Consider the following 18,748-nt stretch of genomic DNA (forward strand, 5'->3'; position numbering starts at 1 on the left):
GCCGAGGAAGTTGTTGTGGTCGTTGAAGAAGTCGAACGTAGGGTCGACGACGGCGCCGGCGTCGAAGTACTGCGGCTGCGCCGCCGCGGGCTCCTCCGCCATGAGCTCAATGTACAGCCCGATTAGCTGATCCATGGTCCTCCATGGGAGCCACGCCTGCAGCTCCCTCACAATGCGGTCGTGCCTCGTGTCGCCGTTGCCGGCGCCGGCAACGAGGGTGCCGGAGTCGTAAGCGTTGGTCAGCCTAGCGACGATCGACCTCGCCTCGTCCATCTCCGCTGCCGTCCACTCCATGGCGATGGAGATCGAGCAAAGAGAAGAGCGAGAGCGAGAGCGAATGCTACTGCGAAACAATGGAGTACAATGTGTGCAAGAGGAGAAGAGGATATGGAGGCTGGTGTGAGGGAGAAGAAGGGGGTAGGGCAGTGTATTTATAGGCTGGATGTGTGTGTGGATGCTACCTAGGGGCTTCACCTACTTGTGGAGTGTGTATCTGCTAGATCATGATCATCATTGGTAAAATCATGTAAATATAAGTAACATTTACATCGAGGGAAGAAATTCGGATCAATGGGACACATATTACCTGTAAAAAGATATATATGTTTGCGGTACATGGTATATTAATGGTTTCCATACACATGGGTGGTACGTCCTTAGTACGACCATTACGATTTGAAGATATTCCGTGTCAACGGTATGGTACGGTCCGTGCTACGGTCCTTACGATTTGAAAACATTCCGTGTCAACGATAAGGTACGGACCGTACATGAGACTAACAATTTTGTCGTCTTGCGGTGCTTTCCGTTATACTTATTTTGTTAGACATAAAAGGGAAAAAATGTTTCACCCATAAGTATAGAATTTTATATATATCTTCTCCTCTCAAGTACCTTTACAAATCATAGTCCTATAAAATAGATATCAAACTATACAAAAAGTAGTTCGATGTGACATTGTTACCATAAGTTTATTTTCATAGAGAATTGGAGAATTCACTGTCAAATTTCCAACTCGGTGTGGGTTTTCGTAAATAAATGTAGGAGATTGAGATGAGCTTATGCAATCAAGCTAGACACGGTATGCAAAGCAACACATGTGTGACCCCAAATAAAAAATTTCACACATATAAGACATAGTTTTTTCAAATTAGTTTGACCTCATGACTGCTTGCTTTCTTCGCTCTTGTCACTGCAGACAACCCATTGCCGCTTTGCCATGGACGATGCGAGTATGTATGTACGATACGTACGTACGTTTTCTTTAGGGGAGAGAGAGAGAGAGAGAGAGAGAGAGAGGGGGGGGGGTGGGGGAGGGAAAGAGAGTTGACAATGCGTCAAATGTGTGCATCAGATATATCTCGATCAGTTGTGATATGGTGCTGACAATGTGATATATTTCAGCTTTCAGCAATACAGAACAAACGGCAGCGGAAAACTCATTTGATCGATGTCCATTCAAAGGTTCTACTCTTCCATTTCTGAAATGTTTCACGCAAAATGTTAGAGAAAAATATGAGTATGATAGTGTAGACCGAGTTGTGCATTGAGTTCTAAAACCGATTGATCTCTGCATTTGAAAAAGAAAAAAAATGTCTATGTGTGACTTTGAATATACAGTTTTCTTGACATTTGGAGTGAAATTATATCTTTTGTGAGATGATATATGCAAACCTTTGCCAATGCAATCTTTTTAGTGATTTATATTATAAATTATATTTTTTCGGGAGGCGGAAATTGTGCAATGGGACGGACACCTGGTCTCTTCTAATAATTTTTAAATTTTGTTTTTGGGCAAAACCACTGGTTTTGCCGCTCTATAGCACATAGGTTTCCAATCCGGTGGTTTTTTCTATTTATGTTCTCAGTCCATAAATGAAGTTCTCGCATACATGCATAAATGGAAATAATTTTTTATTGGTATGTTTTCTATAGATAGTATATATGCTCATTATTAAATGTCTAAAGGCAGATTCACCTGACCGCTCAACAAAAACCAGTGGTATGTCTAGGCCCACAGGTTTCATCCATTATAGGCAGGTATGGCTATATGCCCACATAAATAAAGTTCGTACATGCATACATAAATTAAAGATTTCTTGCTCGATATGTTTTATGTGGTATATACCAATTATTAAATATTTAAATATACCATACATACCCAAGCCTGTGGACAATAAGGGATAGAATATTGGTCTCATGCATGATGATCCATACATGGTCTCATCTATCTCTAATGTCAACCACACTGGACCGTTGATCTTTTGGTCAGCATATGTCAATGCAAGATTTTTACATATCTGAAACAGATCAAACTTGAACCAACACATAATTAATTATCAAATAGAACTATAGTAACCCTTAAAAAAATCCTGTTATTGCACCGTGTTTCTCTATCATAGTCACACTGATAGCGATTAATCCTCCCAAAAAAATATGATGTAAAAAGGGGGGGGGGTGCAAATAATCATGGGGTAAATGGTTATTCATATTGAAATATACTAGTCAGGTATGTTTTAATTGATAGAGAAGGAACAAAAGGTGAACACATGCACTAAATGGAATTTGAACGTGGGTGGGTAAGTGCTCACAACAGTGCCTTGACCAGTTGTGCTATGTGTGTGCCATCATGTTTGCGTGCCCACCCGCCTTCAAATCCGCTTTGCGCACGTGTTCATCTTTCTCCCTTGTTAATTCAATTGATACACCTAGCTAGTTCCATGAGGATTGTGGTTGTAACAAAAGCCAATGCAAGGCTATATATGATATGATGGCATATATATATATATATATATATATATATATATATATATATATATATATATATATATATATATATATATATGTATGTATGTATGTATATTAATTATATTGGGGGTGAAATACATTTATACATTGCTTAACAGTTAACACAACCAGATTATTGACTATACAAAATGGAAACATGGATATACTACTAGCTGGGATATTTGTGTTGAGGCAGACATGCATGCATATAATGTCTTAGCTTCAACACGATATATATAGGCTTACTTTGTTGCCATCTTTTAATTATAGGTTTGATCACCATATGCCATCTATATAGATGAGTCGTCTTCTCTAACATACTACTCTCTGATATGAGTCATTGATATGTAAACCTGTTGGTTATAAGGACCATATGCCAACCACTCAAAGTCAGAGAGTCGTAATACGTCAAAGGATATGTTCCCCATCTATATAGACATGTTATCAGAAGTTCAGAACATGTTGTTGTTCTGGTTCATCATCCACTGATCCGCAGGAACACCATAAGCACCTCCCTCCTCCTCCTGCTGCTGCTGTTGATAATAATAATTAGCTGCACCTGCAGGCTCAAAGTTAGTATCTGTTACTCCCTCCATTGGAGCAGCAGCCATCATCATATGCTGATCATTCCACGCCTGCTGCGTCTGCGCCTGCATCTGCATGAACTGCTGCTGAATCTGGGGGTTGAACAGCATAGGAGCCCAGAACTGAGCGGCGCTGTTCATGGCAGCGGCGGAGGAGCTCGCCGGAGCGATGACTTGCCCGGCGGCGCCGCCGCCGCTGACGGGCTCGAGGTGGCCGCCGGCGAAGGCGAGACTCTGCCAGCCACCGAAGTTATTGTTGCTGTAGCTGTTGGTGCCGTCCATGGCGGCGGCGTCGTCGTCGTCGTCGTCGTCGTTGAGGCCGACGTCGTTGATGCTGTAGCACTGCTTGTCGGCGGCGGCGCTCTCCACGCGGCGGAAGTACTTCTGGGCGTGGCTGGACACCTGCACCGGCGTCTTGCTTCTGACGAAGTTCATGGAGATGCTCTTCCACTCGCCACGGCCGTACACACGCAGCCCCCTCAGAAACTGCCTGCAATTTTCAAATTTAAAAAGTTTTAGGACTGTATAAATTAAATTAAATTAAATTTATATATGAGCTGTGTGCTTTCCAAACTCCTCGCAGCATGTAAGAAATGTTTGCAAATTAAAATTGTTTGAGATCTGTCCATCGTTCGGTCAGACTCAGAGTAGAAACTGACTTGTTGTTGTTGTACTGAAGAAGTGAACGGCATTTTTTTTCCTAGGAATGAGATGTGGACCTTTGTGCATATAAAGACATAAATATACCACTGCTACGTCCAAAATAGACATGATTTTTTAAAAAAAAAGAATAGCTTTTAAGGTCAAACGCAATATGTAAGATATGATATATCACTTCTGATACACTATTTTGTCATCTTGTATACACATATTCAGATGCAGTTATATTAAAAAGTATTATTTTTAATATATTCATATATTAACATGTACAATTATTTTTCATAAATTCGGAGAGAGTTCCAAAATTCACATGTACCTTTAGACAAACAGAAATAGGTAATTACAAGTGATATTATTTGACTACAATGTCTTACTGTACATATAAGCAGTTAAACAACTTCTCATCATACGTCACAACATATAACTTCTTTTTTTTTTTTTTGCTTGAAAGAACTAAATCGCTGCACCACAAGGAATCAAAACACAACATGTTCTTTTATGATCGACCCCCCTCCCCCCCAAAAAAAAAAGAAAAAAAAGAACACAACATTCTTAACCAGTAAATAACCAGATTTCATGCATGCATGCAAACAAAGATGCATAAGAAGATCTCCTAAAGAGTGGAATTTTAATTAAACATACAAAAAGAAACTAAAGACTTCGAGCAATTTTACGGTCCTTGAGGAGGTACCATGAGGTACCACTTTTTCCATTGTAAATTTGGTACCTCGTGGTACTTAGGTACTATGAGGTACCATGAGGTATCAAATCTATCTATTATATACTAAAAGTCCATGGAACTCCCTAAAAACGCTCTCAAGCCGCCACGTGGTGCTCTAATAAAATAGAGAAAATCCTAGAAATTCTAAGAAAAAAGCAAAACATATATCCCTTGATTTTCACTTAAATTGGTGGGTCCAATATTATACACCGTTAGATAAAATTGATCTTAAAACAAACTAAATACAATGGGTCCCACCTATCCTCTCCTCCCGTGAATTGGCAGATGGAGGATATACATACGTACATGGTATGTACGCTTCCTTCCCCCTTTTTTTTCCCTTTTCTTCTTCTTTTTTCCATTTATATATATAATGGATATATTTTTTAAATAATCATAATTTTACAAACAAAACTCTACCATCATATAATGCACTCTTTACTTTGCACTATTATTTTCAAACAATGCACTATTTTAAAATAAATTTTACACAATTATATCGTGTACCTATCAAATAAACAATATCTATATTAACTAATTTATACGTGCACTTAAACTGATGGCTCCATTATATAAATCATCGGATCTACTTTTTATTACGCTGGTCTATTTATTATTATCAAGTAATGTACTGTTTCAAAATAACATCTACAACATTATATTGTGTACCCATTAAATTAACAATTTAAAATCTATATTAACTAATTTACACTTACACTAGAACTGGTGGACCTATTATTATAATCATCAGATCTATTGTTTGCTAATAAATAAAGCGTCCAAAATTCTCTTTTTGCTCACTGCACAATGCACGTCTGTGCTTTGCCTTTCGCACATGTGACAAAGCATAGTGTCTGAGACATCTAAGGTGATCACAACCGCTATAGCACTACCGCTTTGCCACATATCAAATCATATATGGAGATGATTAATTTTGTTAATAACATGAAAAGAAAATTAAAGGTGTGATGCAGCGAGAGAATAATTAAGCACCATGGGTTGTGTTTTTCTCAGCAATAATTAGCTCTGTTTAAGTTGAAACCAAGAGTTGATTACATAACAATTAACAATTATAATGTATTTGTGTTATGTCGTATTTGGATTTTGTACTATTTGTTCGTACAGGTGAAAGGAATCATTATGTTATAAATGTGAGCGCAATATTGACGAATATCAATATAACTCTTACTACGACAAGAGTGATAAAGGGAGTTTAAGGCCCTCTCTTTTTTTCCCGATTCTATATTTTGGATTTTTTTTTCACGCTTTCTAAGTTTCTAAACGGTGTCTTCTTTAAACAGCATTATAACATTTTAGAAGTCAATTCATTCGTTTATACCCTCAAATAGCTATCACATAAATTATATAATTCATCAATTTCAGCTATCCTAAACCTTAAGTACTACTCCCTCCGTTTCACAATGTAAGTCATTCTAGCATTTCACACATTCATATTGATGTTAATGAATATATATATATATATATATATATATATATATATATATATATATATATATAGGGATGCGCTAAACCGCGCCTGGGGTGCGCAATAACTAAACTACTCCCCTCACAGCACCCCCACCCCCCACCCCCCACCCCCCGCGGGCGCCCAGGGGGCTCTCCCGCACCTTTTTCTCTCCCTCACCATTTGTCTTTCAGTAAATAAATTACTTGTAGTTAATATCTTCTTATTAGTAAATGAATTACTAACTAATATATTGATTTTTGCATTGTAATCCTGCACCTTTTGGCCTGTCCATTCCAACTGTAACCCGCATATTTCTCTTGCACACGTAGTAAATAAATTACTCTCTGTTAATATCATTTTATTAGTAAATAAATTACTCGGAATCCAATTCATTTCTTCTCTCAGTAAATGGATTACTCCCAGGTTGTAGCCCTTCTCGGTTGGTTCATTCTCTCAGTAAATGAATTACTGTCGGGTTGGTCTCATTTATTCTCTTAGTAAATAAATTACTTAAGATAATACTACACTTAATTGGTTATCATACCTTCTCGCAGTAAATAAATTACTTAAAATAATGTATTGATATCGTCACAAGATTTCTCTTAGTAAATAAATTACTATTACACCAATCTCAACATAACATATTGACATTGCCAACAAATTCTCTTAGTAACCAAGTTACTATTACACTGATGGTTCTCAACATATGTCTCTTAGTAACTAAATTACTATTACATGCACGAATCCAACAAGCAAGACGACGCTAGTGCCTCATATCGATGTTGAGCTGACAAAGCACTATAGATTCCTTAGGTCTCCCCATCGACAGGTATCCATCACTCACGAACATCTAGAGAGGCATCCCACAGCCACCTGGATATAGACAGAAACGATTACATCATCTAAGAGAAATCTTTAATTTACACTCATAAATGACTCTAAATGAGATATGATTCGCTGAAGAAGAAATAAAATGCTTCATAAAAAATTGAGCAGCAGGAAGAGAGAATATGTGCAAAATGCAGCCTCAATCTGAAGAACATAAATCGAGTAGAATAAATTTTAGAACTGATGAGTCTATACTGCTTTATTTACAGGAATACACTCCATTAGATTAATCATAGATGTCAGATGTTCACATGCATGTTAAATTAAGAACCAAAATTCTAATTGACACATTATCAGTTCACCAAGATAAATCCAGAAAAAGTGTGCAAAGTGTACAACATGAAACATTTAGAGCGTCCATGTCAAATGAACCAAGGATCCTATATCTTCAGAGATCACCCAGATATCATTGAGGTCAAGAGAAAAGTTCAATTTGGCAGTCAGTAAAGATCTGTTTCCAGGGAACATATTATTATGCATAAAAATGATACTAATCAAATAGACTCGTCCTAGATTTTTCACGATACCAATGCCCAAATAAGCTAAAATGATATGGAAATTATTCATGGATGAAAACTCCCTTGGTGTCCTTGATCCGCACCTGCGGAACTAGTGAAGGACATGCTATATGCACATGAGCAATTAGAACAACAATCTCAATCCTCTGAATATGAAAAAAAAAGCATACTTAGGCAAAAAAAAATATATTGTGTGCCCAGTAGCAAAACACCTGCACCAAGAACAGGGATTTGTGCCAATAGACTGAACAATGAAGGTCTCAATGTACATCGTTGTCAGTATAATCCTCATCTGCATTGATGCTGCATCCGGATTCTCACTCTGCCCCTGCGAAAAAAAGACATATCTTGTCTTTTCATGTCTAGTTATAAACACTAAACTAAAACCTGGGAAAATTGCAACCATAAAGCATAGAAGATTGAATCGAGAAGAAAAACCACCATGAATCTGAATAACGTGGGGGAAAAAAGGCCTGATCACCGATCATGCAAACATGAAAAAACAAAAACGAAAAAAAAAGAAAGGGAATAGATCAGATTGGCATGGCAGCACCAAAGACACTATTCCTCTCATGGGGGATGCAGACTTCAATCACGCAGACGAGTTCGGGGTTGTCGATGGTGTCACTTGTGAAGGAACGTAGACGGCGCCGACCCTCCTCCTCCTTTGCCCGCACCAACAACTTATGCAAATCCAATCCAAATGCTGCTACAACACCTCCTCAGCGTCCTCCACGGGCGGCGGACGAGGGCAGCAGGTGTGGGCGATGGTGGCGATCTGGAGGCCACCAGCGGACGAAGGCGGAACGACGGCCGCCGACGAGGACGAAGGACGTTTGCTCCTCCGTATAGCTCACCAACGCGGAGCAGATTGGTGGCGGCGGAAGGGAAGCCGGTGGAGACCATGGGCGGAAGAAAGGCAGGCACCCGTCGTCGTGGAGCTTGCCTCCAGATCCAGGCAGCGTGGTGGCCTCTCCCTGGTGTTGCCTTTTCTCGAATCACCGCCGGCAACCTCCTCGTTCCAGATCTGAAAAAAGCGAAAGAAATTAACAAAAAAAATGAGTGTATTAAATCCTATATATATATATGAGGAAGTTTAGTAGTAAAAGAATTACTACTGTATGGGAAAGGGGAAGAGGTCGGGGGTACAGGGGAGGGGTGGGGTGGGTAGGGGTGGGTTGTGCTGTATTATACTACACCCCATCTGTAGTATAGTATGTTTGTGTATATATATATATATATATATATATATATATATATATATATATATATATATATATATATATATATATATATATATATATATATATATATATATATAAAAATATATATATTCATTAACATCAATAGCCTAACATAAGAATACTAATAATACTGATATATTTATTTTATTTTTTCAACTAATATGTTTTCATATGGAACATACCGCTTATCCATTTTCATAAGAAAGAACTTAGCTGGCCAAGCCACAAACACGGCCGGAGAAAGGGACTTTAATAATTAGTCCCCTACTTACATTGTGAATTTTTTTTCATGCGAGCCATGGTGATCAGTAAATTGGTGATCAACGGATCATCAAAGTTGTAAGATGAATATATAAGAGTTGCTCTGAACAATTGTAAATAGGTGTCAAAATTAATTGCTATTAATTAGACTTCTAATGGCTTGCTAGCCACAAAATTAATTTCTCTCAACATGTATATAAACATGGAACAAATATTACCATATGTCCCATACAAATATATTGCGCAGTTAATATTCTAATTAGTCATTTAAAATTCCTTAAAATACTCTCAAGCTGCCACGTGGTGCTATAATAAATTAAGGCAAATATTAGAAATTCTAAGAAAAAAATCAAAGTATCTATTATTAGATTTTCACTTAAATCGGTAGGTCCAATATTATAAACCGTTAGATTAAATTGATCTTAAAATAAACTAAATACTACGAGGTCCCACCTCGACATAGGTACGCACCTGCGTGCGTGGGTAGGTACTCCTCCCCTCCCTTTTTTCATTTTTCTCTTTCTTCTTTTTTCCCCATGCATATGCTTCCCTCCCTTTATTACTATATCATGCGCCTTCATGAGACGATTTAATCAAAATAATTTTGAGTATCTTGCACTCGCATTTTTAATTTTGCGGCCATACTACACGGTATGTATATACGAACTGTATGATAATTAACTAGCAATAGTTTCTTATTTACTCGAGAAAAAAAACATGATTCAAAAGTCGTAAGTACTTAATCCATCTTCTACTCAAAAGTTTGTGAATGGTTTTTTAAGATACCTTAAATAGAACCCTTAAATTATTATAAAATAACATTATCCAAACTTTAGTTTGCCCTGAATCTATGAGACAAAATTTCTGAACAAACAATAATATTACCTTTCAACAATATAAGTGCCCGCGCATACGCACGGGCCACCTTACTAGTTTTACACTAAATTTTTGGTATCTCATGGTACCTCCTCAAGAACCATAGAATTGCTCAAAGACTTCATGTCATGAGAAACTAAAGCATAACACCAGATATAATATATCATCCATATAATTAGAATTAAGCATATTAACCTGTGCTCTTCAGTGGTCCAAAACCTCCTAGTAGTATTTGTTGGTGCAGCACGGTGACGGCCGCCTCCCTGGTTGTTCACCTCGTCGTCGTCGCGGTTCATCACCACCGGCGCCACCGCCACCGGCGCTGGCACCGGCGGAGCTGCCTGCTCCACCGTCTCCCCCATGGGTGCACCGCCACCAAACACCATGGCACCACCGCCGGCGCCGCCGTAGAAGTAGTTCATGCCGGCGTCGGCGACGACGTTGTTCATGGCATGATCATCAGCTTGTTGCACCGGCGGCGGCGGCATGCCGAGGAAGTTGTTGTGGTCGTTGAAGAAGTCGAACGTAGGGTCGACGACGGCGCCGGCGTCGAAGTACTGCGGCTGCGCCGCCGCGGGCTCCTCCGCCATGAGCTCAATGTACAGCCCGATTAACTGATCCATGGTCCTCCATGGGAACCACGCCTGCAGCTCCCTCACAATGCGGTCGTGCCTCGTGTCGCCGTTGCCGGCGCCGGCAACGAGGGCGCTGGAGTCATAAGCGTTGGTCGCCTAGCGACGATCGACCTCGCCTCGTCCATCTCCGCCGCCGTCCACTCCATGCCTCCGAATGCTACTGCGAAACAATGGAGGGCAATGTGTGCAAGAGGAGAAGAGGATAGGGATGTTGGTGTGAGGGAGAAGAAGGGGGTAGGGCAGTGTATTTATAGGCTGGATGTGTGGATGCCCCTACTTGTGGAGTGTGTATCTTCTAGATCATGATCATCATTGGTAAAATCATGTAAATATAAGTAACATTTACGTCGAGGGAAGAAATTCGGATCAATGGGACACATATTACCTGTAAAAAGATATATATGTTTGCGGTACGAGGTACATTAATGGTTTCCATACACATGGGTGGTACGTCCGTAGTACAACCCTTACGATTTGAAAATATTCCGTGTCAACGGTATGGTACGGTCCGTGCTATGGCCCTTACGGTTTGAAAACATTCTGCGTCAACGATAAGGTACGGACCGTACATGAGACTCACAATTCTGTCGTCTTGCGGTGCTTTCCGCTATACTTATTTTTCACTAGACACAAGGAAAAATGTTTCATCCATAAATATAGAACTATATATATATCTTCTCCTCTCAAGTACCTTTACAAATCATAGTCCTATAAAATAAATCAAACTATACAAAAATTAGTTCAATGTGATATTGTTACCGTAAGTTTATTTTCATAGAGAGTTGGAGAATTCATTGTCAAATTTCCAATTCGGTGCGGGTCTTCATAAATAAATGTAGGAGATTGAGATGAGCTTATGCAATCAAGCTAGACACGGTATGCAAAGCAACACATGTGTGTGACCCCCAAATAAAAAATTTCACACATATAAGACATAGTTTTTTCAAAATTAGTTTGACCTCATGACTGCCTGCTTTCTTCGCTCTTGTCACTGCAGACAACCCATTGCTGGTTTGCCATGGACGATGCGAGTATGTATGTACGATACGTACATACATCTTCTTTAGGGGGAGAGAGAGAGAGAGAGGTGGTGGGGGAGGGAAAGAGAGTTGACAATGCGTCAAATGTGTGCATCAGATATATCTCGATCGGCTGTGATATGGTGCTGACAATGTGTTATATCTCAGCTTTCAGCAATACAGAACAAACGGCAGCGGAAAACTCATTTGACCGATGTCCATTCAAGGGTTCTACTCTTCCATTTCTGAAACGTTTCACGCAAAATGTTAGGGAAAAATATGAGTATGATAGTGTAGATCGAGTTGTGCATTCAGTTCTAAAACCGATTGATCTCTGCATTTGAAAAAGAAAAAAAACATGTCTATGTGACTTTGAATATAAGATTTTCTTGACATTTGGAGTGAAAATATATCTTTTGTGAGATGATATCTGCAAACCTTTGCCAATGCAATCTTTTTAGTGATTTCTATTATAAATTATATTTTTCTCGGGAGGCGGAAATTGTGCAAGGGAACGGACACCTGGTCTCTTCTAATAATTTTTAAAGTTTGTTTCTGGGCAAAACCAGTGGTTTTGCCGCTCTAGCACATAGGTTTCCAATCCTGGTGGGTTTTTCTATATATGTTCACAGTCCATAAATGAAGTTCTCACATACATGCATAAATGAAAATAATTTTTTATTTGTATGTTTTTTATAGATAGTATATATGCTCATTATTAAATGTCTAATTAAAGGCAGATTCACATGACCGCTCAACAATGCGTCAAATGTGTGCATCAGATATATCTCGATCGGTTGTGATATTGTGCTGACAATATGTGTTATCGCAGCTTTCATCAATACAGAACAAACGGCAGCGGAAAACTCATTTGATCGATGCCCATTCAAGGGTTCGACTCTTCCATTTCTGAAATGTTTCACGCAAAATGTTAGGGAAAAATATGAGTATGATAGTGTAGATCGAGTTGTGCATTCAGTTCTAAAATCGATTGATCTCTGCATTTGAAACAGAAAAAAAAATGTCTATGTGACTTTGAATATAAGGTTTTCTTGACATTTGGAGTGAAAATATATCTTTTGTGAGATGATATATGCAAACCTTTGCCAATGCAATCTTTTTAGTGATTTCTATTATAAATTATAAATTATCTCGGGAGGCGGAAATTGTGCAAGGGGACGGACACCTAGTCTCTTCTAATAGTTTTTAAATTTTGTTTGTGGGCAAAACCAGTGGTTTTGCTGCTCTAGCACATAGGTTTCCAATCCTGGTGGGTTTTTTATTTATGTTCTGAGTCCATAAATGAAGTTCTCGCATACATGCATAAATGAAAATAACTTTTTATTGGTATGTTTTCTATAGATAGTACATATGCTCATTATTAAATGTCTAAAGGTGGATTCACCTGACCGCTCAACAAATACCAGCGGTATCTATAGGCCCACATGCCCCCATAAATGAAGTTCATACATGCATACATAAATTAAAGATTTCTTCCTTGATATGATTTCTGTGGTATATACCAATTATTAAATATTTAAATATACCATGCATACCCAAGCCCGTGGACAACAAGAGATAGAATATTGGTCTCATGCATGATGATCCATACATGGTCTTATCTATCTCTAATGTCAACCACATTGGACCGCTGATCTTTTGGTCAGCGTATGTCAATGCAAGACTTTTACATATCTGAAACAGAAGCTTGAACCGACACATAATTAATTATCAAATATAACTGTATTAACCCTTAAAAAATCCTGTTATTACTGTGTTTCTCTGTCATAGTCACACTGATAACGATTAATCCTCCAAAAAAATATGATTTAAAATTAAGTTTATGACTGTAGTTAATATGCAACAAATGAAGCATATGTATGCCTTTATCAAGGTATTCTTTGGGATGGGATTCATGCACTTATTTTCTAAGTAAAAGATGCACACACCCATTTTGTATTGATGTATTGTGATCGGCGGTGCAGCCCACATATATGATTATAATTTCTTTAGTGCCTTTTCGCAAGGAGCCAATGTTTTTCTAGCTTCTTTATGCCACATTATTGTCATGTTCCAAGGAAAGTTTTAACTCAATAGGATGCAAGTATGCACAATATTATTTTCAAATTATTAATCGGCGATAGTTGGCACATAAGGTAGGGGCCATTTGTGTGTCTAGGTTTTCTATGAAGAGATGACAAGGTATGAATTTTCCGATAAAGGCTTCTACAATCAATTTGGCTTGGGAGATTGTTGATGCGAAAAATACACACTGGTCTAGGAGATCTGCTTAGCTCCAGTGTAGGTCCAAAGGTTGGTGAGATGCGGGCGTGCCAGACAGTTTGACCCTGCAAATGACAAGATATACAAATAGTAGATCAATGAGCCGATTAGCTGACAAGCCGATAGATTAATTCCAGCCGATGCTGATACCAGCCGATAGCGATAGGGTTTTGAGCTATCGGCTATAATTCTGATGTAGATTCTGACGCTTGATGTAAATAACAATATAAAGGCAATCGGCTAATGATAATGCAAGAAAGCAACAATCCAATCCAATAGAAACCAATCGGCTAATAATAATATGATAGGATAAGTACTGATCCAATGGTTAAAGAATACATCGGCTGGAGGTCCGATGTCATAAAATCCACAAATTAGATTAAACGGTGAAATCTTTGTTATCATCGGCTAAATCCAACTTATATGCAATCCTTGTAAGCCGATGCAACGTCCAGTTACCTCATCGGCTGAAACCCCGATGAAACCCTTATTGGCAGTCAAAAAGCAGGCTAGGGATTATGGTTCTAAACACGACTTAGTAGATCAAACTTAACTGATGCAGCACTAAGTATGAAAAGAAACACAATATCTAGACAATCAAGCCGTTGATTGATTTTTAGGGTGGTAGATGCCTTAGCTAATCTAATCTAGTAAAACAATTTAACCGATACCGGCAGAAACCCTAAAGTGAGAGACAACCGATACTGCTAAATTGAGATATTAAGACTAGATTAACTAAGACATATGATATATAGGCAGGCAAATATATCATCCAAACCGGAGCAATCCAAGAGGTCAAATGTACTGATGCAGCCTTGAATAACGTCGACGTAAACGAGACAATTGCCTGGGGGGGTGGGGGAGGGAAAGAGAGTTGACAATGCGTCAAATGTGTGCATCAGATATATCTCGATCGGTTGTGATATGGTGCTGACAATGTGTTATATCTCAGCTTTCAGCAATACAGAACAAACGGGCAGTGGAAAACTCATTTGATCGATGTCCATTCAAGGGTTCTACTCTTCCATTTCTGAAATGTTTCATGCAAAATGTTAGGGAAAAATATGAGTATGATAGTGTAGATTGAGTTGTGCATTCAGTTCTAAAACCGATTGATCTATGCATTTGAAAAAGAAAAAAAAAGTCTATGTGTGACTTTGAATATACTGTTTTCTTGACATTTGGAGTGAAAATATATCTTTTGTGAGATGATATATGCAAACCTTTGCCAATGCAATCTTTTTAGTGATTTCTATTATACATTATATTTTTCTCGGGAGGCGGAAATTGTGCAATGGGACGGACACTTGGTCTCTTCTAATAATTTTTAAAATTTGTTTCTGGGCAAAACCACTGGTTTTGCCGCTCTATAGCACATAGGTTTCCAATCCGGTGGGTTTTTCTATTTATGTTCTGAGTCCATAAATGAAGTTCTCGCATACATGCATAAATGAAAATAATTTTTTATTGGTATGTTTTCTATAGATAGTATATATGCTCATTATTAAATGTCTAAAGGCAGATTCACCTGACCGCTCAACATCTACCAGTGGTATATCTAGGCCCACGGGTTTCATCCATTCTAGGCAGGTATGGCTATATGCCCCCATAAATGAAGTTTGTACATGCATACATAAATTAAAGATTTCTTCCTCGATATGTTTTCTGTGGTATATACCAATTATTAAATATTTAAATATACCATGCATACCCAAGCCCGTGGACAATAAGAGATAGAATATTGGTCTCGTGCATGATGATCCATACATGGTCTCATCTATCTCTAATGTCAACCACACTGGACCGCTGATCTTTTGGTCAGCATATGTCAATGCAAGATTTTTACATATCTGAAACAGAAACTTGAACCAACACATAATTAATTATCAAATAGAACTATATTAACCCTTAAAAAAAAATCCTGTTATTGTACTGTGTTTCTCTGTCATAGTCACACTGATAACGATTAATCTTCCCAAAAAAGTATGATGTAAAAGTTAAGTTTATGACTGTAGTTAATATGCAACAAATGAAGCATATGTATGTCTTTATCAAGGTATTTTTTGGGATGGGATTCATGCACTTATTTTCTAAGAAAAAGATGCACATACCCATTTTGTATTGATGTATTGTGATCGGCGGTGCAGCCCACACATATGATTATAATTTCTTTAGTGCCTTTTCGTAAGGGGACAATTTTTTTCCCGCTTCTTTGTGTTCCAAGGAAAGTTTTAACTCAACAGGATGCAAGTACGCACAATATTATTATCAAATTATTAATTGATGATAGTTGGGCCATTTGTGTTTCTAGGTTTTCTATGAAGAGATGACAAGGTATGAATTTTTCGATAAAAGCTTCTACAATCAATTTGGCTTGGGAGATCCAAATCCAATCCAACCAGGTCCTAGTATCATAAGCTTTCATGTCAAGTTGTTGGTCACCGTAATCCGGTCCAACCTGGGCCTATCCGATCTTCTTCAACATGCCAGATCTATCTGAAGATGTTGAGCACCAGATGGTATGCTACACAGAAATCAACCTCGATGACCCGCTTTTGGTTTTGATCCGTCGAAACCATTTTGGAGACTATATATATATCTGAACACTCAACTACCGATTGAGATATGGGGATTATTGATATCGACATGCACGGCAATCCCGTCGACATGAACAACAATACCAATGGCAACATGCGTGGAGCTTAGGTGATTGACGCATATGCCACCAAGGCTTCCAAGGAGGGCAAAGCCGCCTGAGCCGAAGTAGCCAGGGCTAAACATGCCAAGGTTGTTGTTGCCGGTGCCTATGCAACCAATGCAATCGACTTTGGGGACTAGCAAAAGACAATTTATGGGATAGGCCTGGGATGGTGGAAACAATGTTCAAACCCGCCTCTAAAGATCATATCATAGTGCAAGCCAATGACCGCTTTGTTGATATTCCCGAGAAGCAACTACAGAGCATCCTAGTGCTTTAAGATCACCCTCTATTCAACTTCAGCACGAAATTTATAATGCACAAAGCCAACTTGGTGCAGCCCACATAACATAATACACACATACTCAAGAGATCTGAGGTCTCACAATGGCTGGGGCTGATAATGGCAAGAGGGCACACTCGAGGAGGCACCCTAGCGACACCCTTGTCAGCGAATCCCCAACAAGCTACAAAGAATGGCTACACGATAACTACCTCTTTGGGCGAGTTGAGGAACTTGCAATTCGCGAGGAAGAGGAAAGACAAAATTGTGAAATTGTTCAAGTGAAAGTTGGCAAGATAATGATTGGTAGGATCATTGGTGAAGATGATCACCAGACTCACGCCGGAGAGAGAATCTATTCTATGCCACTGAATTTACTGTACTTCAATGATTTACCATTGACTTTGTCTTTCTCTATAATTAATATGTCATTGACTTTGTCATTTTTTTCCTACTATATACCACCGGGATGGATACTTTTCTAAAATACCTAAAATACCCTCCAAGCCATACAACAATTGACAAATGATTGACTCACTAGAAGTTTCGAAAAAATATGAAAGTTTTTGTATAGCCTTCTTACACAATATAGAAGTTTATGCGTGTATTTTAAGATTTTCTTCAAATTTTTTGAAAAACTATTTTTATGGCATATGAAAGAGGAATCACATACACAAAAATAGCCAGATTAGAAAAATAATTGTGTAGCATATGAAAGATGATTTACATAAGATAACATCAAAGCATGAGTATTATATTAGCATATTGACATAAATTATATTTTAAAAAAAATCGTACATACAAATTGAAAATATTAAAATATGTGCACACTTCATAGTATTATGTAAGGAGGCTATGTAAAAATTTTCATAATTTTTCAATACTTGTAGTAGGTCAATCAATTGTCATGTATTAAAGAGCATTTTAGTTATTTTTTTTGAAAAGTATCAACCCCAATGGTTTAATGTAGAAAAAATTGACAAAGTCATGGCATATTATGGAGGAAGACAAAGTCGATGGAAAATCGTTGAACTGGAGTAAACACAGTTGTATATATATAATAGATTCTCTGTCATGCACTCTGAGTGCAATAGGGATGACCTGGAGAGACCATACTACACAATTTGTTATAAAACCGACACCGATAACACATCAATAACCAAACGCCGAAGACCATAGAAGATCCAAACTTGATGATGACACCAAGACATGACATTGTTAACGAGGCTGGTTCAGCCGAGTCTTACATCTAGCCTCTGTGTCATCATCAGTTTGGATCTTCTATGGTGTTCTTCGGTGTCCAGTTTCCTGTGTCGATTTCAGCCTTTGGGGCCTGTTTTCCACAAGACTGGCTCGCAATTCCTTGTGAGTTGCAGAGTTTTCCAAGAGATAAAAAGAAAGGAACTTGCCATTTTGCCAAGACGAGAGCAGTGGAAGGCAAGGGCAAGGCGTCCGGAAAATACAAAGGCGTCAAAACCCGTTGATCGACTTCTAAGATACCAACCACACGACGGTCCATATATATATCAAGGGATAAACTTCATATATACATTTTCAAGACCGAGCGAGAAGTTTGTCAACCGATTGAGCACTCTCCAGGAGACTCCAATGGTCCCAAACATGGCAACAAATTAAAATGATCACAAATATTGTCTTAGCTTCAACAACACACATATAGATTTGCTGCCATATTTTTATTTATTAATATAGTCTGGATCACCATATATATGCGCTATCTTTATGAATAGCTAATTAGATGTTCATAACATGTGTGTTCCATTGTTCAGCAGGAACATCGATCAGCTTCCGGCCACACAAACTTA

The 18,748-nt window shown here is 38.4% G+C and overlaps 1 protein-coding gene across 1 annotated transcript; it reads right to left on the reverse strand.

Moving 5' to 3' along the window:
- Positions 1-3,239: 3,239 nt before the first annotated feature.
- Positions 3,240-11,662, reverse strand: LOC127776290 (transcription factor DIVARICATA-like). The gene is made up of 5 exons (XM_052302650.1): positions 11,613-11,662; positions 10,595-10,715; positions 10,203-10,270; positions 3,600-3,861; positions 3,240-3,464 (listed from the first exon to the last, which is right to left on the reverse strand). The coding sequence occupies exons 1-5, from the start codon at positions 11,660-11,662 to the stop codon at positions 3,240-3,242; spliced, it is 726 nt and encodes a 241-aa protein (XP_052158610.1).
- Between the last annotated feature and the right edge of the window lie 7,086 nt (positions 11,663-18,748).

The sequence above is a fragment of the Oryza glaberrima genome, chromosome 6 (genome assembly GCF_000147395.1).
Source record: "Oryza glaberrima chromosome 6, OglaRS2, whole genome shotgun sequence".
Taxonomy (NCBI): Eukaryota; Viridiplantae; Streptophyta; class Magnoliopsida; order Poales; family Poaceae; genus Oryza; species Oryza glaberrima.